The sequence below is a fragment of the Xiphias gladius genome, chromosome 24, assembly GCF_016859285.1.
Source record: "Xiphias gladius isolate SHS-SW01 ecotype Sanya breed wild chromosome 24, ASM1685928v1, whole genome shotgun sequence".
Lineage (NCBI taxonomy): Eukaryota > Metazoa > Chordata > Actinopteri > Istiophoriformes > Xiphiidae > Xiphias > Xiphias gladius.
This window is the reverse complement of record NC_053423.1, coordinates 26,265,271-26,291,305: the sequence shown is the minus strand read 5'-3', so window position 1 is coordinate 26,291,305 and position 26,035 is coordinate 26,265,271. Positions and strand designations below refer to the sequence as shown.

The following is a 26,035-nucleotide window of genomic DNA, read 5'->3' as shown; positions in this document are numbered from 1 at the left end:
AATATACTGGTGTTGAGACAAAAAGCAGGCAGAACAGGAAACAGCATAGGAGTCTGTAAACATGTGGCTGCTAATGTGGCTAACAGGCTAGCGACAGCAGTGCTGTTATAGATGATACAGAACCTGAACTTGCCGCAGCCAATCACAGCCAATCGCAGGCAATCCACCTGTAGAAGGGGGATTATTTTGCCTGTTACAAAATAAGAAGGTAAACAAACAGTATCACCTGAATGAGTGGTCAGTCCCGACACGCTTTCTGATTGGCTGGACAAAGTAGAATCGGCCTGAACTGTGTATGAAGCCAACGAGGTGGGATCTGGTCTGATGCTCGTTCCATTTACCATGGAAGTCGGAAGTTTTTAGATGATGTCAGTAGATGACGTCACGTCTGCCCCCCCACACACACACACACACACACCTCCCTTCCCAATGCATGCTGGGATACACCTGCTGCAGAGGATGCATGATGATTAGAAGTATCAGTTATACAACAGAATTAGTAGTTAGTAGTAGTATTTCTTTAGTTTTGGGTGTAGCCGTAGATGGAGCAGTAGTATGAGTAGTAGTATTTGCAGTAGTGTTTAGCACTAATATTTGTAGTATTTTCAGAGGTAGTGTGAGCAGCCCCTCCCCTCGCTCAGTGTGTATAAATATGAGAGTTTGAAGGAGGAGCTGCAGCTCTTCAGTTCAACAGGGAAACTCTGAGACAGCAGCATGCTGCCACCGTGAGTAATGCTACCACTACTATTACGACAAGTTATACTACTAATACTACTGTTACTAGGGTTACTGCTACTACATTACTTTTACTATTACAGGTTAAACTGTTTTTTTATATTGATGTGTCTGAATTTAAAAGATTTTAATCATCACTGTCAATTATCACTTTAACCTCAGTGTAGTAATACATTATACTCTGTACTGCTGTAATAATGTAACAATACTGTACAATGTTGCATGTAATTCAGTGGTACTGTAGTAGTACTGTAGTACTATATTATAATATTTTTCTGAACTGGCTGTTGTTTTAACTTTGTGATTCATCCTGATTGGATGCAGATTTTTATTGATTGTTTTGATCGACAAGTTGTCTGTCCAATCAGGGTTCATCTTCATTTTCATACATTAGAAATGTTGTCCACTGAAAACCTAATATCTCCAGAATGTTGATGGCTGTGTTTCACAGCTGGAGATATGAGGTTTTACTCTGCTGTTGGCTGATCAGAACTAAATAGTATTGAGTATATTGACTGGTATTGATCAGTAATGACTAAAACTTGTATCACCTGTTATTGCTTGGTATTGTTCACTGTTGACTGCTGCGGATCTGTACTGACTGGTATTGATCAGTAGTGATTATTATCATTATTATTATGAATGTTATCTTGTTGTATTGATTAGTAATGGCTGGTACTGACAGTCATTGATGATGATTTACTAGTGCTGATCAGAATTCATTTCTATTCAATGTTACTGATTAGTAGTGCTTCTTGGTATAAAAAGAATTCACCAGTGTGAACTGATAATGAGCATTTCAGTATTGGTCAGTATTGATCAGTATGGATACGTATTGATTACAGTAGTAATCTGCTCTGTCACTACAGAAACCTGTTGATAGTGTCGATGGTCGTCTTTCTTGCAACAACTGTTTCTACGGCTCCTGTGGAGGGTAAAAATACATATACACACACACACACACACATATATATATATATATATATATAACATTTGATTATTTTACACTATTGTTTATGCTGTCCAGAGAAGGAGCCAGAGGAGGTGGAGGTGGAGGCCACAGAGGAGGGGGAGGGGGAGCTGTCGGAGGAGGAGGATGGTAGGCCTGCGTGTGTGTGAGAAACCTGAAACCTGCTTTTATTTTGAAAAGGCAGCTCTCTGGCACTTTCCATAAACTCATAAATTACAAAACAGAATGGAGTTTTCTACGCTTGACAAATAAAACTGATTCTATGAGAACTTGTTTTCAAACAAATCAACGTAGTCCATTGATTGATTGATTGATTGATTAGTAGAACTGATATGAAAACACAAACTGAGGAATGAACTGCACAGTATGTCCTCACAAGAAGAGCATCAATTGTTTGTAGAGCTGAAACGATTTGTTGATTAATTGATTTTTCAATCAACAGAAAATTTTCTGTTTTACTCTGTTTTCTATCACATTAAACTTAATCTCTTTGGGTTTTGGACAAAACAAGACATTCAAAGACATCACCTTGTACTCAAAGAAACAGAGATGGACTTTTTAAAATATTTTCTGAATTTTTTAGACTTAAAAATGAATTGATTAATTGAGAAAGTAACAGTAAGATTTAAGAGGTACAGGACACTTAAACATGTGTTAACCCAATGATGTGACTGTACTGTGATAAAACACATCAGTACTAGTGTTGATGTTGACATTTGTTATCGAAGGTATAAAAATCAGCATTTCATGGGTTTAAAATGGCTCAACACACCCTCTACTGTTTTAAATCATCTTGAACCTTGCAAGGCTAATGCTGACACAGAGTCAACCTTTTGGGACTTATTCACCTCGATTTTTTAGTTTAGTTGGAGGACTTATCACAGCACATATTGGAGACGTCGTCGGATCACAAACTGAGTTAGTAGATAAAATGTAGATAAATTGTGACAGGACCCACAAGTACCTTCGACCATGTTTGGAAGTAAGAATGAAAAAATTGGTTTATTTAACAGTTGTCTGGTCAGGTCATGCTATACAGATTGTTGGTGTTTGTGGCGTCCCCTGTGAGTCAGTCATATTCATCACTCTGAAACCACGGTGATAAGTGATTGGCTCTAATTTGTCAAAAGTTTAAACTAATAACTAATATCTTTGGAGAGAAGATGCTCAACCATTAATCACACAAATCAAACGTAGTTAAAGCTAATGGAACAGCAATGGAGGAGAAAGCTTTTCCAATCCAAAATGGTGGGACATTTAGTAGGGCTTCACTGGACTTTCTCAGTCTGCTATCTTCACAATTACAGATTGAATAACCAGAATTGTTTTTTACGTCTCCTGTTTTACCAGAACATTTTACAAGCTCACTGGGTGTTATACTAGTATCCCAGAATGCATTGCTTGCCAACCAGCCATGATGGCGGAGATTTTGAGGACCACTCATGTTCTAATTTTCATCCTTGGACTGCTGAAAGTCATCTTTAGGTTTCTAATATGTGGTCAGTTTATCCAAATAATTTTTGGAAATTTGCTCTGATGTTTCCAGAGATATGAGGAACAACTGGTCTTAGTAGCCTGACTCCAGAGATAAGCTTTCAGTCAGTGTCAATGGTCATCCTCCTGTGGAGAACAGTCTTATCTCAGCAGCCGTGTGGTCATTTACCTCTGGTTCTGTTGTCTGTAGCGTTTTAACATGTGATGTAATTCCTTTTGGAAGATACATTTTTGGTCTCAGAGATGAAATGTAATATTTATTGTCGCTGCATTAGTTTGGTTGAATGTGAAGCTTCATGTTTTTATGGGACAGTTCAACAACAGAGCTGCTTCTGGACTTTTGGTCCTTATATGTACAGATAGCAAAAAAATCAATAAACGTATATAAACAAAAATGAAGAGCGGCACTTCTCTGTTAAAGTTTTTTTTATTTTTTAATATGCATTATGATTGGATAAAAGATGTATCTTTTGACAGCGTCTAACACAGGTTATTTTTTTCTAATGACAGAAGTCGTCTGTCAGTGGACCTTTGCGTTAGGATTTGGCTATTTAGTCTCAGTGCAGTCAGGTACAGGTGTGTTGAAGTGTAATCCAGCTGACCTGTCAATCACTGAATGAATGCTGCTGTTCCAACTGTAAAAAATCCTCCTGCCCTCAGTAGTCTGGACTCCAGAGTTGAACTCACCAAGTTCAAACTACAAAGGCCACAAGTCTAGACTTGGTGAACTTTGTATTGAGACAGGTCTAAAGTCTTTGTCTTCTTTTTCTTAGGTCAGTTTTTTTTTAAACTAAGAAAGGCCTTGAGGCAGAAGTATTCAAATTGTTCATAAGGTATGTGAGGAGACGTTGTTTTTTCAAATTTTGGTTAATTATCTGAAAATCAATGAACTTGTCGCAGTTCGACTGCAGCTGGTCTCTCTGCTGAGTCGGCTCAGTATTTGTAGCCTTTATGTTTATGATGCTGCTGTTCAGGGCTTGTGTTCAGTATCAGTGCAGGTGGGAGTGTGTTGTTTCTGCACAGAGGTGGAGGTCAGAGGTCTGCAAGAGAATGGAGGTCTGACTTTAATTCAGGGGCCAGAGTTCATGTTAATGAGGATTATTTTAGTAACTATAACTTCCATCTTTCTGTAAGATTATATAGAAAGAACATAACAGTGAGCTTCAGTACAAGCTCATCTAAATTAATACATGGTTGACAACTCTAACCCTTACACCACTCTGCTTTATTCACCTGTCCTTCATCACTTGTGGTTAATCCATAAAAACATGAGATGAAAGAAATTTGATTTTACTTTCTTTTTAGTTTATAGTAAATTACATTTCACAGAAGTTATACATTCACATATCATAATAATTTTTTTATATCTATGAACAAATGTCAAAATGTTTATTTAATCATCCAATGTTACGTAACAACAAAGGTGCACAAACATCAACACAACAACAGGACAAAGTAAAGAGTTATTAAATCAGATGTAGGAATGTGTGTCATTGTGAACATGTGATGTAGGAACAGAAGAAAGAGGGAAAAGAAAGGCAGAAAGCATCTAATTAAAGAGAAAGAAAAGAAAAGCCTTTTTTAATTTTTGCCAGATATGTAGTTACTGAGTTTTGTTTTTTCAGAGCAGAGAAAAGAGGTTGTTAAAAGTCAGAAATGTAATAACATGAGTGAACATGACCTTGTCTGATATCAACGTTCTCATCTGGTGTTCGAGTTGTGTGAACAAGTCGTCAGTTTCAGAAAACTGATAGGCCAGAAAAGAACAAATGACGTCAGGTTATACTAAGAGATAAACACTTGTAAACTATAACTGTACCTGCAGGACACAAAATACACTCGACACTGTTCAGCAGAAAAAAGTTGTCAGTGTCAAAGAAGAAAGACAACTGACGACTGCTGATAAATAAAAAGAAATAAGCCTAGAGCGGTAAAAAAGAAAATGCTTTTTCAGAGATTAAATCTGAGACACATAATTATTAAAATTGTTGCTAAAAACGTCTTAATTAGAGAAATAAATGTTGGATGTTTTTTCTTTCCAGATGATGATGACTCCAAGAGTCAGGATAAAATTGAGGGTGAGAGGATAAAATACACTGTGACCTTTAACTTTACAACATAAACCTGCATAAACACAAAGAAATGAGAAGCTGAAAGATTGTTTGTAAATGTCTGTGAGGTGACTGAAGTCTCACACCGTAGCTCTGTGTGAGGATCAGTGTTACTAATATCTGATGAAAACTGATTGGAATCAAGTAAGTTAAAATTCACAAAAAGCATTTTGTCGGTTAATAATTTGATTGTAATGACAAGAAAATATGCAGCCCTACTTCTTTTTAAGATTAAAAAAAACAAAGAAAAGTCTTAGATAAATATGTTTGACTTTTATTCAATTTGACTTTTGAATGATTCTTCGTGAGATTTTAACAACTGTGATCCTCTATGAATCTATTTTTAATCCACTCTGTTCAGTTTCCTTCAATTGATGGAAACAGAAGCTTTATTCATCCTGATCACCTGATGCCTGTCCTCACCCCTCCTCCCCTGTTTCCCCCTGTCCTCCCCCTTGCCTCCCTCTTGCCCCCCCCCCCCCCCACACACACACACACACACCCCGTAACAGGAACTCTTGGCATCCAGCAGACCACCCCAGCAGCAGCATCCGGAGGTTCAGGTGAGTTGATCCTGATCAGGTTTTCCCTTCCTGAACAGATTGTTTGTTCCCGTTTGGTCTCAGGTTTAATCCAGATTAACTGTCAGGTATTCAGACCAGGATAAACCTGATCCAGTCTGATCTGCATGTTGATGCAGGTCTCAGGTTATGAGAATTTGTATTTCTTTCTTTCTTGAACTCAAACGAAACGAATTAAAAGAGAGACACACATGACAGAGGATAAAAATCTAAATGTGCAGTGTATAAAATAAAATAAGATGTTGAACACAAAAGGGCAAAATAAGTCAATGTTTAAAAAAAAGAAAAAGTGGGGGGAATGGTGAATGCTATTTCCAACAGAGTACATATTTATATCAATCTAGAAAATAACATCATGTCACACTTAAATGAATGAAAGTCTCATAAAAATAGAACTACAATGTTGTATTATTAATACAATAACCTTACTTAAAATCGCTTTTTACTTTAAATGTTGACTAAGGTTCACCCTGTCCTTGTTAATGTCATATAACCTACAGCTTTCACCTGAATCCCAATCCCTCACTGTTGCAGAGCCACAGACTTAATAGGCACCAAGTTCAATCCATCTCCATGGAAAAGGATGTTGGTGAAAGTAAAACCTGAAAACAAACACAACACATCACTTCACTTCACCTTAAAATAAAGTAAAAAGTTAATCTAGAAAATAAGTCTCATCTTAAGTTCAAATGAATCCAGTTAATATATGTCTAACTGTAAATAAATGCAGTTTAATTTCAAATCAGGCAAATGATTATGTTCATTTATAGTTTCCATCGGTCAGTCAGCAGGAGAAGGAAGAACTGATGGAACAGCAGGAAGCTCTGCAGGTAAACAAGAGGAAGTAGTCCTGATAATGGGGGTTTATTAAAAGGAGCAATATGTAAGTTTTTGCTATCACATCTGAGTCCTCTGTGTCCTGTCACCAGACGGAGTCCTGGTCTATACCGTGGTTCTGGTCCCACAATATGTCCCTGATTATAGTAATATTGTCTCTCATAATTCGATTCAATTTTTAATTCAAAGGGACTTCATTGGCATGGGAAACAGACAAAGCAAGTGTGAAAAAGGAACAAGACATTGATAGGGTTAAAGTGAAATATATTCTAAGTTACAATATAGGAGAAAAACAAACCTTATCGCAAGAAGTCAAAGTAGAGTCTCCATAGAAAAAGTCTTACAATCATCTTTCATAGTGTTTCTTGAGACAAAGAACTTAGTCCCAATTCGTTATCTTTACTTTAACCAAAACACATCATCCAATAAGATAGAAACATACATGATGTTCACATGCTGTCCATGCACTGGTCATAAACTAAAATTGAGACAAGCATAGCTTAATTTATTTCCATTTATGGTAAAGCTACCAGACTATTCCATATGTAGGCCCCGCTGAACTCATAAAACATCTGTCTGAGGCCCCTTAGAGAGAGAGAAAAAAAAAAAATAGCCTTCACCAAAATTTAATAAATGCTAAACAAAGTTTCTTTTTTATACCCCCCGTAAGGTTGGGTGTTTTGTTTATGGTTTTCTGTTTCTTTTTTCTTTTCTTTTTCTAATCATCTTGCATTCTTCAATCAAAACCATTTGTTTTGTTTTTTTTTTTATTTTTTTTTTTGTTTTGTTTTAAATTTTTTAGGCTAGCTTTAGCTATATTTGTGATATATTATGTTCATATCATCTTGTTTATTCTGGTAGGGACACATATTTGATTTGGGCATTATATTTATTATGTCATATATTGATATGTCATTGTTTGGAGATGATGAATTTTTCTTTTGTGTCTTGGGGATGCAATGATATTGGAGGTGTCCATGTCAGTGATTGAATAGTCTACTACACTAGATCCAAGAGCTGAGGAGTATGTGAATCCTCCTAAAGAGTCCCCTCTGAACTTACCATTAACTATGTATAGGCTCAGGGCCCAATACAGATGCACTACCTCCCTGCCACTTTGATTTATTTTGGCGTCAAGGTTGTTTTGATGGGTGATGGTTGGTGTGGTAAACAGGGGAGACTGACCAAACGTATGGTTGTTGCCATGTGAGTCAGTGACATCAGCTTCAATTCCTGTTCTTCTATTTATATTTCCAGTAAGAAGCACATTTTCCTGGGCCTGGAAATAGGCGATTTCTCAAAGGAGAGTTTCAAACATGTCTTCTTCAAAATAAGGAGAATCTGCTGGGGGTATATAAAGACCACAGAGGTATAGATCCCCTTCGCTTATGCCCAGGATTTGATCTAATCTCAACCAAACCTGTGATTTACCCTGTTTTACTGGTGAGATCTGACGGCAAGGATCTCTTTTATACCACTCTAAGATTCCCCAAATGTTCTGCCCTTAAATAGGTTGTTTAATTTCAAAGAGGGCACCATGACCTCATTATATCCTGGAGGACAGTGAGTGAGCAGACCGTTTTGACACCATGTTTCTGTCAACACAATTATATCAACATCTTTGATTTCATGAGTTCAGGGTTTTCACTCTTCAGCTCAAATGTTGAGGAGTGAAGACTCTGAAAATACCTGCAGTTTAATGAAATGAACTCATTAAAAAAAAAAACAATTAAAAAGAAACGTGTATAGCGAGACATATTAAAAACACCTACAAACTATCTATACTCTTATAATACTGAATAATAATTTGATATGTGTTCCATGGAGGCATGTATTATTTCCGATAATATTATCATTGTGCTAACTATTACTATTGCTACTATTACTACGACTAACTAACAATACATTTCTACGTTGTTCTGTTACTCAAGTGAGAGTGTTCTGAGTTTGCGTATCATAGCTGAACAGGAGCTAGGTGCACAGGGTGTGCAGCATTTCCCTGGTGTCTTCCAGCTCAGAGGTAGCAAGCAATGGCCATTTCTTTATGGGTCTTTGCAAATACCTCACCGTCACTTTGCATAGACGGAGTCCATCATAGAGGTCCTAGGTGCGGATGGGTGGATGGAGGCCCAGGTGGACATGTGTAAGGTGGCACATCCTCTTCTGATCTCCATATTACTGTCATGGATGACATGAGGAGGGGTGTCTGGTCTAGGCAGTAGGGTGGCGACTGCATTCCGGGTTTCAGGGTGTCTACCACCGACTCTCCCTTCTTCGTCATTGCCTCAGCAGTGCACTCACAGAGGCTGTGCACTTCATTTGTTCCTGTATGGATCACCAGGTATTGAGGGTTTCCAAGGTTCTGCTTTTTCAAAAGCTTCATTGTCAGGACTGTGGCCCTGCAGCATTTAGACAGCAGTTTCTTACCAGGAAAAAGCCTGTTTGTGTCCAGGAATTTCCCATTGGAGTCATCCAGCTAGAACATTTGTGGGGCTTAATCTTAAGGGAAGCTGGGATGGGCAGAGCTGGCTTTTGGCAGGGGTTTGGGACCCTGGCAGGGAAAGTATGTGTCTCCGTACTTGTCATTGTGGGGACTAATGAAAGGAGGTCTGTCAGGTGTTGGACTTGCCTGGTCAAGCTCCTTTCTCAGATATCAGCATCCTCTTTCACTTTGGCTCACTGAGCACGGAGCACCCGTTCTCCTGTTTGAGTGTCTCTAGACTTCTTCTGAATACAGATTCCAGGTCTTGGTTGTTTCACTTAAGCTGCTGGAGCTCCTCTTTAAGCTGCTGTCAGAGGGGACATTGATTCTCTTGGTGTCCACCTTAACTTTCAAAAGGAGGAATGTCTCTTCAATGGACTCCAGGTTAGCTTCATTCCTTTGGACCATGAACTTTCCTTTTGTGTAATATGTGATGGTGAGCAGAGGGGGTCGTCCTAATCAAAGTTTTCATCTTTACAGAACTTATATCTGCCTCCCGAGCCAATGCCTTCGCTGGATATATGTGCATATGTGCATAATTGTTGCACAAAGTATCTTTCCAGATGTAGATGGCATCAGTGAAGAATATGAGGTTGTTTCCTTTTCCCTTCTTTTGGTTGGGTGTGTAGTCAGTGAAGAAGACCTCTGGGTTTTCACATAGTGTCTGCTCCCTGTGATTCTCCCCAGTTGCTCTACTTTTACGTTCAGCAGGGTACTCAACCTCCCACTTGTTTACTTCAAGTGGAGCTAGGCTAACTATTTACTTTGGTAACTTTTTCTAGCTTACAACCACTGGCAAAAAAACTGAATTATGCAAAGTTTACCAGAAAAACTGATGTTACCAACAAGGATCCTTTAAACTTTTCTTCTATCCTTCTGTTAGTTTCTTTGGTGCAGTTTTCCCTTTTGGAATGTTGCAACAGTGGCAGATAGCAGTTGACAGCTAGTTAGTTGTTTTGATTTTTAAAAAACACATCCAAAGATGATATGTCTTCTCTGTCCTTCTCTCTTCCAAGTTCAGTGTCATATATTGTCATGAAAGTCAGGTGATCAATATTAGCAAAGCGTCAAGGACAATACAACTAAATAATGAGATGAGAAAAAAATACAATTCATTAAGTAAAATAAAATACATAGAATTAAAAAGAGTACACGTGTATTGTTTGCAAGTGTGTGTGTGTGTGTGTGTGTGTTTTCCATATCTATAATAGGCTGCCTAGATGATTATTTATCAGATTCAGTGATGTTTTAATGATGTGTCCCTCAGTTTATGACATGCAGTCACATATTGTGCAGCTAAATCTGCTGCATGTCCCTCTCCTAATAGAATCTGTTGCCTTTCCTCATCATCAACTCTGCGAAGTTTGGGATTAAGAGATCAAGTCTCTTAAAGTATTCCACTCAGATAATATTATATTGTTCACATTTTAAGGGTCTCTACCTCACCTGTCGTACAGTGACCACAGACTCTGCTCTGTTGGTAGCTGGACCTGTGTCATCCCGTCTCTATGGTTAGACTGTGGTCACTGAGTCTGTATTTGATCAGGATCTGTCTGTGTTTTGTCTGTCTCACAATAAAGAGATACTCTGCCAATGTATATTAATGGTTTAGGAACAGATAGCCATCAAGTTTTTTTTTAGTTTGTTTCGAGTCGACAAATGTTCTAGACAGGCATCTTTTGTTAATTTAATGATTATCATAATCTGATTAGGGGTTTGAAAGCAGTGCTGGTCTGAAGTTGAACAATATTAGACCAGTAAGTCTCAGGACCAGCTGACATTTCAAACATTCAAACGTCATCGCGATCTGATCATGTGATCAACTGTCAGTAATGTAACCTCAAAGACCAAAAGTAGCTGAGATAAGATTTTAACACCTCAACAATTTAGAAACATTTGTTCAGTTCAAATGTTGATGTGAAACTATCCAGTTACACATGAAGTCTGTTTATTTAAAGACACTGTTCACTATGTGATGCACTGCTGATGATTGGCTGAGAAAAAAAATTAAATTTAAAAAAAAAAAAAAAAGGGAGGTGTCAACATTAAAACTTTCCATCTTACGATAGAAGTACATACGCTGGTGGGTGTCTCCACAGTAAGGCAGCAAGGGCATACTAAATGAGGTTGAATACTGATGCAAATAAATATGTTTTGAGTTTGCTTTTAAATGACACAATCGAGCTGGCCCTCTCGAATTTGGATAGGAAGACGGTTCCAGAGAAAAGAGGCTTGGTAGCAGAAAGCCCTTACATCTACTGATGTTTATTTATTTTAGGAATAGACAGGAGACAGGCATCTTGTGATGGTAGAGCTCTAACAGCTACATGAGGGTTGACTAAGGAGTGATAAGTAGGATGATGCAAGTCTGTAATATTTTATAAGTTTAAAGAAGAATCTAAAGTCAGATGTAGCATGTAAAGGAAGCCAATGTAATGAAATAATTGGGGTAATATGGTCACATTTTCTAGCCTTCGTTAATATCCTAGCAGCACTGCTTTGTACAAGTTGTAATTTGCTGAGTTGATTTTGGTAAGTTAGAGAAAAGGATCTTAAGATAGTTGAGTTTAGATGAGACAAATGCATGAACAAGTGTTTCATGCATCAGTCAAGGAAAGCATGGGACAGATTTTGGCAATATATGATAAATGGAATAATGCAGTCATTGTAATATCATTGATAAGATTTTCAAAAGAGATTTGGATGGAATAGGACACTGAAATTTTTAATAGGGCTTTGTGAGACTGTGAAACCAGCTATGTTCAGAATAAGATCACTGAGTTTATTTCTAATCTGCTTTGGAAACAAAAACAAGCATTTCTGTTTTTTCAGAATTTAAAAAAAAAAGAAAAAATAAAAGGAGGAAGTTAGATGACATCCATTGTTTTATTTCTGCCATTTTCCCTGCTCCACCAGCCGATGACAGTCATCAGGCTTAATGTAAAGCCGAATATCATCTGCATATAAGTGGATACAGAGTTTGTAATTCTTATATAGTACTTTACTGTATTATACTACTTAGTACTAAAGTACTCTACAGTATTTTGTGATAACTTTTGATAACTTTTTGTGTGAACTGAAGAACATTCTCCTGTTTACAGAACAAGAGTAATTTCTCTTCCTGTTCTCCCAGGTTCTGCAGGTTCTCTAGCAGCAGTGGAACTCTCTGGTGTCCCAGCCGGTCAGACTCAAGCTGCAGGTAAACAAGTTATTTTAATATAAAGCTATAAGAACATAACATAACGTTAATCAGGTTAAAGAGTGAGTTTGGGTAAAACACAGGTGTTTGTGTTTCCAGGAGCAGCTCGTCCAGTAGCTTCATCTCACACAGAAACCAACGGTAAATCACTTCAAACTGCAGTTAACAGTCAGCTCCCCATGTTTTTACTGCACCCATGGTCTGAAAGTATTTGTAACTCAGTAATTTTTCAACCATATCCCATGGCCTTCTTGAGCAGGTGGAACAAGCTCAGGTGTCACAGGTTTAGCCACGTGTGTGTTGACAGGTGGTTCCATTCCTGTGTTTGATGAAACTTTTCACTGATGACTGTTTCTATAAAAAACAAAAAGTCAACTGGATGATAAATAATGAATGTTTTCATTGACATTTGGAGCATGACAACACCTGAACTTGACTGGAATTTATCAAACAAAAAATACATTAACTAATATGGTGCTCAGTAGGGCGCAGACATCCCCCAAGGCCTATTTCAAACAACATACACCAGAATTCAGAGAAAAAACTTTTTTTTTTTTTAAATCATAGTAAATGATCTTGGTCCACACCAAAATGTAATAGGTTCTTCACTGGCCCTTGCCCCATCCCTCCAGCAAGAGCAGTGCAAATCCGTTTTGTACGTTTTGCAACCTGACAAATAAACAGACCAATCAAGAAACAAATACGTGAGAACAGAACCTCCTTGTCAGAGGTAACAAATGAGTTAATGATTGAGTAGATTAGAATATAATCAATAAATAAATAAATAAAAATCACTGTCAATGCTGATCAATAACTTACTGATACACTGCAAATACACAGACACTCTAGCCACGCACACACACACACACACTAAAGAAAGGACTGAAGACATGAAGAAATAAGTGATATCATTTCTGAGACAACAGAGGAGTTTGAAGGAAATCAGTTTCAGGAGAAACCCATAAAAATATGTAAATAAAATATGTAAATAAAATATGTAAATCAATAGAGTTGATTATTAATTTTTGTGAGGTGTGTGTCAGGTAACGGACAAAAGCTACTGAATGGAGGCGGAGGAAGAGGAGGAGGAGGAGGAGGGGACGGAGCTGACAGTCAGACAGGTGAGCTGCAGGGGAAGAGAGGTGAGACAGGCTGTGAACTGAATGCAAATATTTTTAAAATAAAAAGAAAAGTCAATGAGGTTCAGCAGAGTCATGATTCAACATGTTTGTGCCCCCCCCCGGCCCCCAACCCCCTCCCTCCCTCAGGTGCGTTGGGTTCACTTGGGGGTGGATTTTCTCACTTGGATTATACAGGTGATGGTCCAGGTGAGGTCTGTCTGCAATCATTTCTTCTCCATAAGATCTGATTATTTGTTACTGATCTTTCCCTCACATTAACATACTGTACAAAAAGGTTCCGGTCCAACTTGTTTCATATCAGCATTCTTGTCTGGTGATTTGGTCGAAGGTCCTCTAGGAGGATCCTGATCAGATGTTGAACCTTCTCATCCTAGTTCTTTCAATGTGAAGGAGCAGTTCTCTCTTCCTCCTCCTGGATGTCTGAGCCCCTCATCCTGTCTCTCAGGCAGACAGACCACCTACCAAGGAGACTCATTTCAGCTGCTTGGATCCAGGATCTTTGTAGTTAATATAACTGATTTTCAATTTTTTTATTTTTTTTTTTGTCAGCACCATTTCCAGTCCTGTAACCTGGAGAGCCAGTGTGCTGTCTGTCATCAGGCCCCTCACCTGAGACTGTAACATTCAATGATTTCTGGACCAAAACGCAGACACAAACAGAGGCAGGCTGGACGAGTGAAGCAACTCTTTAATGAGTGAAATAAACTTATTGTCAATCAGGTGATAAAAAACGCAAACAGGAATCCAGGAGTACCGGTGGCAGGAAAATAAACACGAGGAAAACTGAGGAGCTAAGCTGGGAACAAAACAGTCCAACAATCAAATCCAATCCGACATAGACAGAAAATCCATAGAGAAACACGAGGGAGTGAAAACAGACAAACTGACATGGAGTGAAGGGAACTCAGACACTTAAATACATTGGTGAGGGGAGGACAATAGGACAAGGTGAAACTAGTTAGGGCGGGGCAACCAATCACAAAAGGTAAACAAAGGTAAGTCTTTAAAAAATAAAGCAGGAAGCACAGAGTCCAGGTAAAGAGTCACTGAGAGGGGCAGATCATGAAAGAGACAAGTCCACCCTGGGTGAACCTGCTGGGAGCTGAAATTCTCACAGGCACAGATCTCAGGGTTTATGAGACAAACAAGCTTCTCTATAAAATCAGGTAACAGCACAAGGAGAATTTCACTTATTTAGCCGCATTAACAGCAAGGCAGATTTCCAACTCCACAACATCTAGAAGTCCAAGCAGGACAAAGGTCTGTCCATACAACAGCAACGTGAAGTCTATCCTAACACAGAGTTTTGAGAGGAGGAAACCAAAGCTGACGGGAAAAAGATGAATACATTCCCCAGGGAATGTTCTTATCTAACAACATCATAACCCTGGAGTTCCACTGCAAAAACAACAGCAAATGGACTGCACTTATATAGCACTTTTCTAGTCTTACCAACCACTCAAAGCACTTTACACAACTGCCACATTCACACACCAATTTGGGGTTCAGTATCTTGCCCAGGGACACTTCGATATGCGGACTGGAGGAGCTGGGAATCGAACCATCGATCTTCTGGTTAGTGGATGACCCGGTCTACTTCTTGCACGGCCGAGTAAGAGCATCATCAGTGAGATGAGGCAGAGGAGACTGCGACAGATGGACAGTGAGCTTCAGTGGAGGCTGATCACAACACAAAGACTGCACTGAGTTGCACTCCTCCAGCAGAGAGAAAACCTGAAAACCAAATATGACCTGAAACAGAACTACAGCAGACATGTCAAGATCTGGGATCTCAGTCTCTCAGTCACTACCCAGAGACTGGGACAATAGCTGAGGACTGGAACAGAGATCCACTGGTGAATCCAGAGCTTCACCTTCAGGATCAGGTCCCTCTGAACCACCACATGTCTGATACAGTCTACATTACAGCTGACTCTAAACCATCCTCACTGATGAACCAGACCCTAACATACTTGAACTCCTTCACTTTGGGGAGTGACTTCCTCCCAAACTGAAGAAAACAATCCACTGGTTTCAAGCAGAGTACCATGATCCCAGACTGCGAGGTGCTGACTCTCATCTTGCTGCTTCACACTCAGTTGTAAACTGTCCCAGTGTGATGACACCAACAGAATCACAGAGATACAATCCTAAGGCCACCATACTGACACTCTCTACACCTCAACTGCACCAGATCCTGTTCATGAAAACCGCAAACTGAATCTGTGATAGGAACAACCCTGGGTGAGTCAAGCACCCACTGAGAACCTGTTGGACTTCCTGCTTAAAACACAGACTCAGCTCTCACTCAGGTTTTTCAGGGGCTGAAGGACTTGTAGAAACGGGCCCGATACCCCAAACCCCCACAGTACCCCTCACAAGATACCCAAGAGGGCACGGTCATAAACCTTCTCCAAGTCCAAAAAAAACACATGTACACTGGAAGGGCAAACTCCCATGACCCCTCCAGGATCCCTGCAAGAATACACAGCTAGTCCACTGATCCAGCATCAGGACAGAATCTACATCAGTCCTCACATCACATTTCTCCACATCAGGCTCAACCATCAGTCAGAGTCAGAGTCTCCTTTTAGGTTTGACAGAAGTTAAAATGCAAAAAGCACAAATTAATTCATATGTTTGGAGAAGAAGAAATAGTCTAATGACTAGTCATCTGGTTCTTTACAGCGTCACCTGTTTTTGACTTCAATTTTAAAAAAAACGCGTCTTTAAATGTTTACTCATCTGTCTAATCTCTGTCCAACCAGCTTATTCTTCTCCTCCATCAGGAATCCTTGACCCATCCAGTCATGACTTCCTGCTCGGCTTGATGGGTAAATTTACCTGGCAATGGACTGAGTTTAAATCGAACAGTTTTCTACTTGTCAGGTGATCCTAAGGGTTTCGGTGTTTCAGCTAAAGAAACTTCAGTGCCTCCTCTCCTGTCTCCAAAAGATCCACTAATGTTTAGAGGAAAACAAGAAAAGATGAATACCTTTATATTTTCTTTTCAAACCATCATCAGCAGATAGAGGAGTCAGCAAAAACAGGTTAATGCCAGATGTGTGAACTGATGGCTCAGGTGTATCAGTCAGACTGATGATGCCACTGGTCTAAACTGTAAAACATCAACACATGGACATTCAGGACTTTCTGTTGTTGTGGCAACTTTGAATAATGAACAAACAGAAAGTCAAACAAACTAACAACGAACATCTCACATTCATATCAGCTAGAGACAAGGGAACTTCAAAATAAAAGCGTCTGTGACTGCAACTCATGAACAGATTTCCACAAAATGTCACACATATTTACTGTAAATAATGTAAATAGTGTTTTAATGTTTCTTTATAAACTATTTTAAACTATTTTAAACTAAACAATATGTATACTTTACTCAAACCAAAACGAATCAAAACACTTTCAGAGTAAAACTGAAAGTTTAAAAGAGACAGACTTCCTCAACAGTCTCAACATGTTTCTGATGTTTGACCTGTAGTTTAATGTGTGTGTTTCCAGGTGGAGGTGATCCATTCAGTCCAGATGTTCACATCAACATCCCAGGTCTGATCTCAGATCTTTCTCTTATGCTGTTTAAACATATTTCCGTCACAAAATATGCAGGTTAAATAACTTCGTACAGGGAGGACACAGGTTCATGATCAGGTTTTTAGAGATGATTGACAGCTCTGTCCTCCAATTAGACAGGTGTATACCTGATTGGTCAAACACACACCATGCTGGATGCTCATTGGCCTGAGCTTCTGATTTTCTGATTTAAAAAGGAAAAAAAAAAACAAGATGGTTGAACTGAACGGCCCAGTTGTGATCAGCACAGGTGTGATCAGTATAGGTGTGATCAGTTCAGGTGTGAACAGTAACAGGTGCAATCAATACGGGTGTGATTAGTGAACTTAAAGTGACAAACATGATTTTTTTTAAATAATCCTAACAGGAAGTTGAGTTTTGATTTTGTCTTTTATTCTGACAGGTCACATGACTCCACCCACTCAGCTGGACTCTGGTGTGTTTTTTCTTCATGTCTTTCTCGTTCTGCTTTCTTCTCTGTTTTTGTGAAATGTCATCAGTCACAGGTCAAGTCCTGTTCCATGTCAAAGTCCAGATCAAACACTTTAAGTGTTCTCCACATGTTTTATCAGGGCAGTTAAGTGTCCCAGAATGCACTACGTACCATCCAGCTAATATTTGTTGACGCCAGTGAATTCTGAAGCTGAAACTGAAAACATAATGAATACATGTTTAACAACAGCACTGCCTCTGAGGGTTCTTAAATGTACAGATAGAAAACCACATCTCAATAAACATATATAAAGGAAACAGAGGCAGTACGGTCCATATTAAATTTAACTTCAGGGTGAAAGAGACCATAGCTCAATGTGGGTTCCACATAAAGTTGTTTAAAAATAATAATAAGACCAATAATAATAATAATAGAAACTGTGCGTGTTGAGCAGGATCACGGAGGCAGTAGGTGGTCATTGATCTAGACTCCACCTGCAGAAAGCAACAAGAGGAGAGAGGAGGGACAGGAAAGCAAAAAAAAATCTGAGAGAAAAAGTCAAGTTAGTAACAAGCATTGATGCCACATGAATGCGTGCAGATGGAGAGGAAGATGAGGAGAGGGGAGCTCAGTGCATCATGAGAAGTCACCTGGAAGTCTAGGCCTATAGAAGGATAACAAGGGGGTTGTTTAACACAAGCCTGAGCCAGTCCTGACTGTAAGCTTATCAAAAAGGAAGGTTTTAAGCCTTCTCTTAAATGTGGAGAGGTTGTCTTCCTCCCGGACCCCAAACCATCCTATTACAGTCTCTGTAATAGGATGTGATGGTCAATAGTGTCAAATGCAGCACTAAGATCTAATGAGACAGGTACAAAGACAAGTCCTTTGTCCAATGCAATTAGGTCATTTGTACCTTTCACCAGTGCTGTCTCTCTGCTATGATGCACTCTAAATCCTGACTGAAAATTCTCAAATAAAACTATTATGTAGAAAGTCATACAACTGGCTGTCAACAGCTTTCTCAAGGATCTTAGAGAGAAAGGGAAGGTTATATATGGGTCTATAGTTGGCTAAAACATCTGGATCAAGAGTAGGCTTTTTAAAAAGTGGTTTAATTACAGCTACTTTAAAGGACTTTGGCACATAGCCTGTTAATAAAGACAGATTGATTATATCTAATAAATAAGTGCTAACAAGGGCAGCATGTCAGCACGTCAGCACTTGATCTGAGCTGAGATCGGATATCAGCTGCATCTGTTACTAAACTCATCGTCAGTTCAATTTTTCCCAGAAACAGTCAGTTTGTGGAGCTTTGAGTTGAGAATATTTTTTCTCAGTTCAGTCAGGTACAGGTGTATTGAAGTGCAATTGCTCGTGCCAAGGTGAGCTGAGCTGCTGATATCAGTAAGATCGCTAATCTTCCAGCTGTAAACATTCTCCCCATCCTCAGGAGTTTGGAATCCTGAGCTGAACTCACCAAGTTCAACCTCCTAAGTACTGGAGCCTGAACTTGGCATACCCTGTGCTGAGAAAGGCCTAAAGTCTTTTTCTTCTTCTTCGGTCAGTTTTTAAAAAATCACCTGTATCAATGATCAGTTGTATAGCTGATCAATAGATCAGTCTGTTTTTGTTTGTGTATCAGAGATCAGTTCAGATGTGACAGCAGCTCCGTCTACAGATCAGAACAGCGGCTCCAGTCTGGACTCACCTGCAGGTACTGACCCCACCCCCACGGGTGTCAGGTGATCATGGATCAGGTTTTATCCAAATGCTGCTTAAATTTAACTGAATTTCAAGAAAATCATTAAAAGAAATGAAAAATGTTTGTTTCTGTAAGACTCAGTAAAGCTCACACTCTTTGGTGTCGTTCTGTCGAAGATGGTGTTCATCAATCTGACATCAGCATCATCCAATCAGGACTAGACCACACCTCTCTGAGCTCAGGACCTGACCAGTCACTGGCCAGCTCTGTCTCAGGTTCCTCCCATTCTGCAGCCCAGGAAGGTTGGAGTACAAAAGACTTTTATTCTGGAAAACCATTGAGACTTTTACTCTGAAAATTCCCAAAGACTTATTCTGAGAAACTTTTACACTGAAACCTGGTGTTTGATGTTTTCTGTCTGTTTTTCTTCATCAGCTGCAGCAGCTTCATCATCTTCATCACACGGTGAATCTTACGGAGAACAGACAGGTAAACTCACCTTTACAGGTACACACCTGTAGGATTACTGCGTCTCAGTGTTTGATGGTTCATGTGCTTGTCCTGTTTTGGTTCAAGTGAAACTTTTAAAGTTTCTGTGTGGAACAGCAGCACAGCCACTGCTCTGTACATCCCACTTCCTGTTTGTTTTTGAGAAAAAATCAGAAAAAACAAAAGGGAAAAATGTTTATACTACACACACACACACACTCATGGAGCACTTTATTAGGAACCCCACACTAATACTTGGTAGTTCCTCCTTTTGCTCTCAAACAGCCTCAGGACTTCGTGGCCTAGGTTCAACAAGATGTTGGAAACTTCTGTCTGAGATTCTGGTCCATGTTGACATGATTGCATCACGTCATTTCTGCAGATTTGTCAACTTCACATTCATGCTCGCAATCTCCTGTTCTACCAAATCCCAAAAGTGTTCTACTGGATTCAGGTCTGGTGACTGGGGAGGCCACTGAAGTCCACTGAACTCATTGTCCTGTTCATGAAACCAGTTTGAGACGACTTCTGCTTTGTGAAATGTAGCATTATCATGCTGATAGCAGCCATTAAAAGATGGTAAACTTTGGCCATAAAAGAATGTTCATGGTTAGCAACGATACTCAGATAGACTGGGAACGATCAAACCATGATTGAGTGTTATTAAGGTTTCCAATGTGTCCCAAGATAACCTGCTTTTCTGCTCACCCAAAGTTATAAAGAGTGGTTATCTGAGTTACTGTAGCCTTTCTGTCAGCTCCAACCAGTCTGGCCATTCTCCTCTGACCTCTCTCATCAACAAGGTATTTCTGTCCACAGAACTGCTGCTCACTGGATGTTTTTTGTTTCTGGCTCCTTTCTCAGTGAAAACTGTAGAGACTGTTGTGTGTGAAAATCCCAGGAGATCAGCAGTTTCAGAAATAATCAAACGGGCCCGTCTGGCACCAACAATCATGTCAAGTTCAAAGTCACTGAGATCACATTTTTTCCCTATTCTGATGTTTGATGTGAACATTAACCGAAACTCCTGACCTGTATTTGCAGGACTTTATGTACTGCTGCTACATGATGATAGGATAGTTGCATGAATAAGCAGGTGTACAGGTGTTCCTAATAAAGTGTTTGGTAGTGTACAAGTGTGTGTATGTTTTAGTTCTGCTTTAATTTTCCTCACAGATGGAGGAAACTCACCTGATAGTAACGGTAAGAGTTTGTTCTACCTCTGGGTGCCTATGGAAATTAAAAATACTTGAAATTATTTTAAATGATTTATGTGTGATTTTTAATAATTTGGCTGCTGCGTAGTGTTATATGCTGTAATGTTCCCAGTTATCACATTGGTTTTAAAAGTTCTTTGTTCTTTCTTTGAAGAACCACAAAAAGTTCCCAAATTAGTGAACAGTTGTATCTTACTTGATGTGAAAGTGTGTGGAGGACTCAGCTCTGAGTCAGTGACAGTTTGTGTTTTTCAGGAAACGGTCGACAGACTCTGCTGACAGACACAAACAGAGGTAAACTTTTATTTCTTCTATAACGCTTGTATTGTCCTCCATCGGTTGAACATAAACAAAGACTCTAAAACATTGGGAGTCTGGCTTAGTTTCACCCTGACCCTCTTCTCCATCACTGAATGTTCACAGAGAACACAACTGAAACAGCCTGTCTGTAGTAAACAGCTGATCTCAGGTCAGATCTCTTTGTAGCTCATTCTGTAGTTTCTGCTGGTCTTGTCTCTGCAGTGACCGACCAACCGGCTTCCTTCAGTATCCTCTGGACTGATCTCACAGGTACAGTCTTATTATTGAATTACTGGATCATTATTGATAAACTTTTGGTCATTGATCATTGTCAGCTACAAAGCGGTCTGATACAGTCACTGTTTAATTGATTCAACAATCAGTGACTTAATTAGTGATTACAAAACAAAACATAATTTTTCAACCTCAGAAACAGCTAAAGTACGAGCATTTGTAAATCATAAAGATGCTGAAAAACTGATTCAAGCCGACTTGATTACTGTAATGCACTTTTTACTGGCCTCCCAAAAAAAAAAACCACTGATAGATTTAAGTTCATTCAGTACTCTGCTTAACCAGGAGGAGAGAGCACATTAGACCAGGTTTAGCTGCTCTGAACTGTTTTTTCCTGTCACATGTAGAATTGATTTTAAGGTCCTCCTCCTTATATACAAAGCCCTTAACAGGCTAGGACCGAGCTACGTTGCTAACTCCCTTGTTAACTATTTACATTCAAGAACACTGCGACCATCTGCTGCTGGTTTATTGGATGTTCCAAGCAACAGCTGAAAGAAAATCAGGGAAGCAGCCTTTGTCAGTAGCACCCCAAAGCTATGATGGCACTACCTATAGATACGAAGGAGGCCAGCTTGCTAAATATTTTTAAAAGAAAGCTAAAAATTTCTCTCTTCACGTCAGCCTTTAACCAGCTCTTACTTTCCTGATATAGCTGAAGTTCTTCTTTGCACTTTGCTTCACATAGCGCTGCACTTCTTTTAAAATTTTATTGATTCTATACATTCTATTTTTAACATTATTTTTTTATTTTACTATACTATTATTATTAATCAGTGGGTTTTATTTTCCATCTTATGTTACATGACTTACATTCTCTACGTGTTTTTATGTTTATTCTATGTCTTTTTTCATATGAAGCACTCGGTCCATGTAATTTCTTTATTGCAAAGCACTTTGAGCTGCATTTCTTGTATAAAAGGTGCTGTACAAATAAAGTTTATTATTCTTATCATTATCATTATTATTACCTAATTATGATGTCAGGAGGTGCAGCAGAGTCAGTCACCAGTCACATCCACCCAACAGGTGAGAAGAATTGATCAGGTCAACAAATCAACACATTGATTAACAGTATTGATCACTGAGAGAAACCTGACTCTCTGTTCTGATTGGTTCCAGCTTCAGGTCTTGGCCTGGGACATGATGCTACAAGTAAGACTTGCTGCTATGACAACCACATATCAAGCCCCAACATTAAGAATTTGTTTCACCAAAGATGAATTGGTGACTCACGTCCTGCCACGTGATCATGTGTTACAGAGTCATCCCCCATCGTCCTCCACACAGAGTCTGTAGATGGCTTGACGCACACACTGGACTCAGGTACACTTGTCTTTTTACCGAGAGTATGTGACACACAACTATCCGTCTTTCTATGTAACTGTCCGTCACACACCTGAGTTCTGTTCCAGAAAGCAGGTTTAGTGAAAACTCTGACTTTGTTAAACCTGACATTGAGGGAAACTCTGGGTTTTCAGTTAACTCTGAGTTAGTTACAGCGGTAGCTTGCTCTGTGAATCTCACCTGCTCTCTGGCAGCTTTTACCAACAGACCCTGAGTTTTCTACTCCTGCCGAGCCTGAAGCAGCTTCTGACACAGAGCTTCAGTTCCTCAGTCATACAGTCCACATCAGAGACCACATCAGAGTGCGTTAATGTGCAATTAGTTTAAGTCCTGACTGGACCTGTCTTTACAAACGTTACTTCTTTTGCAATCAGTCATCAGTGGGGACATAGACGGCGATCTCTGACAGCCAGATACTCCACATTGTGGCTTCATCCTCAGCTCAGAATCAAATCTATTTACTGTCCGTCTTTCTAACACTGAGACTGTGGACATGAAGACAACTCTCAGATTGTCGATCAGTCCCCTGCACTGAAACATTTACCATGTATTAATCTCTGAAAAAAAAAAAATTTGTGTGAAGTTTTAGACTCCATTTACACCTGGCATTATAATGTGTCTGTTTATCCATATTGTATCAAACACCTGTCTGTTTGTTTACCTGTAGAGACCCACGTCCCTCCCATCAACAATTCTGTTGGATTTTTTTTCCTGTTTCAGGCGTTAACTCCCACACAGACCTGGTTACCGTGGCAACCGACTCAACAGCGATAGACACAGGTAAGCCCGGCCCTCCCACATGGCCAGTGAGGGATTCTGCAGACAGGTTAAAGGTCAAAGGTCGGGCATGTTAAACATGTTGTTGTGTGCTTGTAGTTCCAGCAGATCCAACAGGAAGTTCACCTGACTCCAGTAAGTTACTTTTATTTACAGAGAAGAGGAAGGAGGGTTTAGGTCGAGTGCATCAGGGTCAGGTCCTCGTCTAATGTAGAGATATCTGTTAATGTGTGTGTTTTGTTTGTTCCAGGTCATCCAGCTGTGACGGATCACACACAGGCTGCTGGTAAGTTTTACAGATGTTCAATGTTCAACATGAGAAACCAGTCTGAAACTATTCTACAGACCGGTCTACAAACCAGCTTGAACTCAGTCTACAAGCTGGTCTGAAACCAGTCTACAAACCAGACTGAAATCTGTCTACAAGCCATTTTAAAAAAAACAGTCTGAAACCAGTCTTCAAACCAGTTTAAACCAGTGTACAAACCAGTCTGCAAACTGGTCTATAACCAGTCTACGAAGTAGTTTATAAACCAGTATACAAAACAGTCTCATAACCAGTCGACAAAGCAGTATAAACTAGTCTACGAACCAGTCCAAATCTGAACCAGGCCAAACCAGTTTATAAAGTCCCGGTAATAGGTTTCAGTCTGGATCCAGTCAGTGTTGTTCTTAAAGGTTCTGGTTGGCGTTAACTGGTCTCATTAAGGGTTGGGATTAACTGGTCCTCCTTGTGATTAATGTTTGTTTATATCTTACCTGAGATCAGGTGCTGAAGTCTTGTGCTTTCTCTTTTCTTGGTTCTGCTTGTTCTCTGCAGGTTCAGTTACTGAACACTACCACCCATCTGGTCAGGGTCCTGAAGGTTCGTAACAACACACACTGACCTCTGACCCTCTGTATTAACTCTGAATCTCGAAACCTGAATGCCTCTCAGTCAGTCTCTGCTAGAACTTGCTTCATCACAGTCAAGGCTCTGGACTAAGCGGTCTGTCATACAGACTCCGATGTTCGGTGCTGATTTATTCTGCAACGACTGGCTCTTCTCTCGAGAACCCTGCTGTCTGATGGCTGCTGATGTGTTTGTGAATTATGGTTTTTTTTCTGTCACTTGTTACATCCTCAATATTTCTGGCAACAACAGATCATAAAGGTTTGATCTAATATAAATTTAAAAAGTCTCTCCATTCAGACCTGCACCTTGTAACGTAAATGAAATTAGAGAGTAGACATTAGAAAACAGCAAGAGGGTTCTCTAATAAATGATCATCATTAGAGGGATCTCTAATAATTGATCAAACTGGACGTAACATTGATTAGGTCTTTGTTAGATGCTATAAACCAGGAGCAGCATCCTCTATTCTCTTTTAAAACATAAAAAAGAGCAGATGTCTCTATTTTCAAGTTCAATTCATCCTAACTGCATAGGTAGATAACTGTACATCTTCTTACTGTTGAGCAGATCAATACCTAAAGTATCAATACTATAGATAGTTAAGGTCTGATACAAAGTCTTATTTGAATTATTGATACCAAAAAATGGAAACATCTCTTTGATTCAAAACAATAAAAGTGTGATTCAATCTTTGCGTTTTTTGTCTCAGGTACAGAAAATGTGGAACTGGAGGATACCTGCTGACTTCCACATCAAACCACGTGTTCAATTCCTGCGCTACAGATTCCAGTGTACCGACCAATCAGCATGGCCCAAGAAATATGACCCCTCCCCTTAGCTGTAGGCTCCGCCCACTGAATAGCAGTGGCTCATCGATGTTTTCTAAATATTTAAAACGTGGAGTTTGTTTATAGATGTTTATTTTGTTTTAGGATCATTGAGTGGAATTTTTTTTCAAAATTTCGACCGAAACTTGTTTGGTGATTCTGTTTTGAATTGATGACATCATACATGATGTGACATCATCTTCACTGTCAGGATTGTAAAATGTGGTTTTAAACTTCTACAATAAATGTTTTTGTCTATTTTGAACATCAAACTGAGAATTTGTCTACTTTCTAAACTAATAGTTAACAAAAAGTCAGTGATCAGTTCTTTATCAATAATATTAATCTGATGACATCATTTTAACTATCATGAGGTGTGTCATGTTGGCCATTAAATAATAAACATTTCTACGTTGTAATGTGTTTGTAAAACATTTTATTGAACTGATTTTTTGGAGTCAGAATATTTTGGCAGCTTTTCACATTTTATCTGACCTTTGACCTGGTCTTAATTTCCCACAATCCTCCTCTCTCATGAGCATGGGGGGAAATTAAGACAGATTAAATTGATGGCTTAAAATTATTTAATTACTTTAAATTAAAAACATGGTCAAA

At 39.2% G+C, this 26,035-nt stretch overlaps 1 protein-coding gene and 1 long non-coding RNA gene across 2 annotated transcripts; both read left to right on the top strand.

The window, feature by feature from the left end:
* The first annotated feature begins 691 nt into the window (after positions 1-691).
* Positions 692-1,796, top strand: LOC120786046. Its single transcript, XR_005706657.1, has 3 exons — positions 692-725; positions 1,605-1,669; positions 1,763-1,796. It is a non-coding gene; the product is annotated as an uncharacterized LOC120786046 (long non-coding RNA).
* A 29-nt stretch (positions 1,797-1,825) lies between these two features.
* Positions 1,826-25,788, top strand: si:ch211-80h18.1 (uncharacterized protein LOC555593 homolog). The gene is made up of 24 exons (XM_040122071.1): positions 1,826-1,834; positions 5,242-5,277; positions 5,823-5,873; positions 12,344-12,409; positions 12,509-12,550; positions 13,453-13,530; positions 13,678-13,737; positions 16,341-16,385; positions 17,071-17,115; positions 17,543-17,575; positions 19,215-19,286; positions 19,451-19,576; positions 19,710-19,763; positions 20,940-20,966; positions 21,236-21,274; positions 21,503-21,550; positions 22,562-22,603; positions 22,697-22,729; positions 22,838-22,900; positions 23,642-23,701; positions 23,798-23,833; positions 23,949-23,984; positions 24,519-24,563; positions 25,303-25,788. The coding sequence occupies exons 8-24, from the start codon at positions 16,382-16,384 to the stop codon at positions 25,335-25,337; spliced, it is 798 nt and encodes a 265-aa protein (XP_039978005.1). The 5' UTR covers positions 1,826-1,834; positions 5,242-5,277; positions 5,823-5,873; positions 12,344-12,409; positions 12,509-12,550; positions 13,453-13,530; positions 13,678-13,737; positions 16,341-16,381; the 3' UTR covers positions 25,338-25,788.
* Positions 25,789-26,035: the final 247 nt, after the last annotated feature.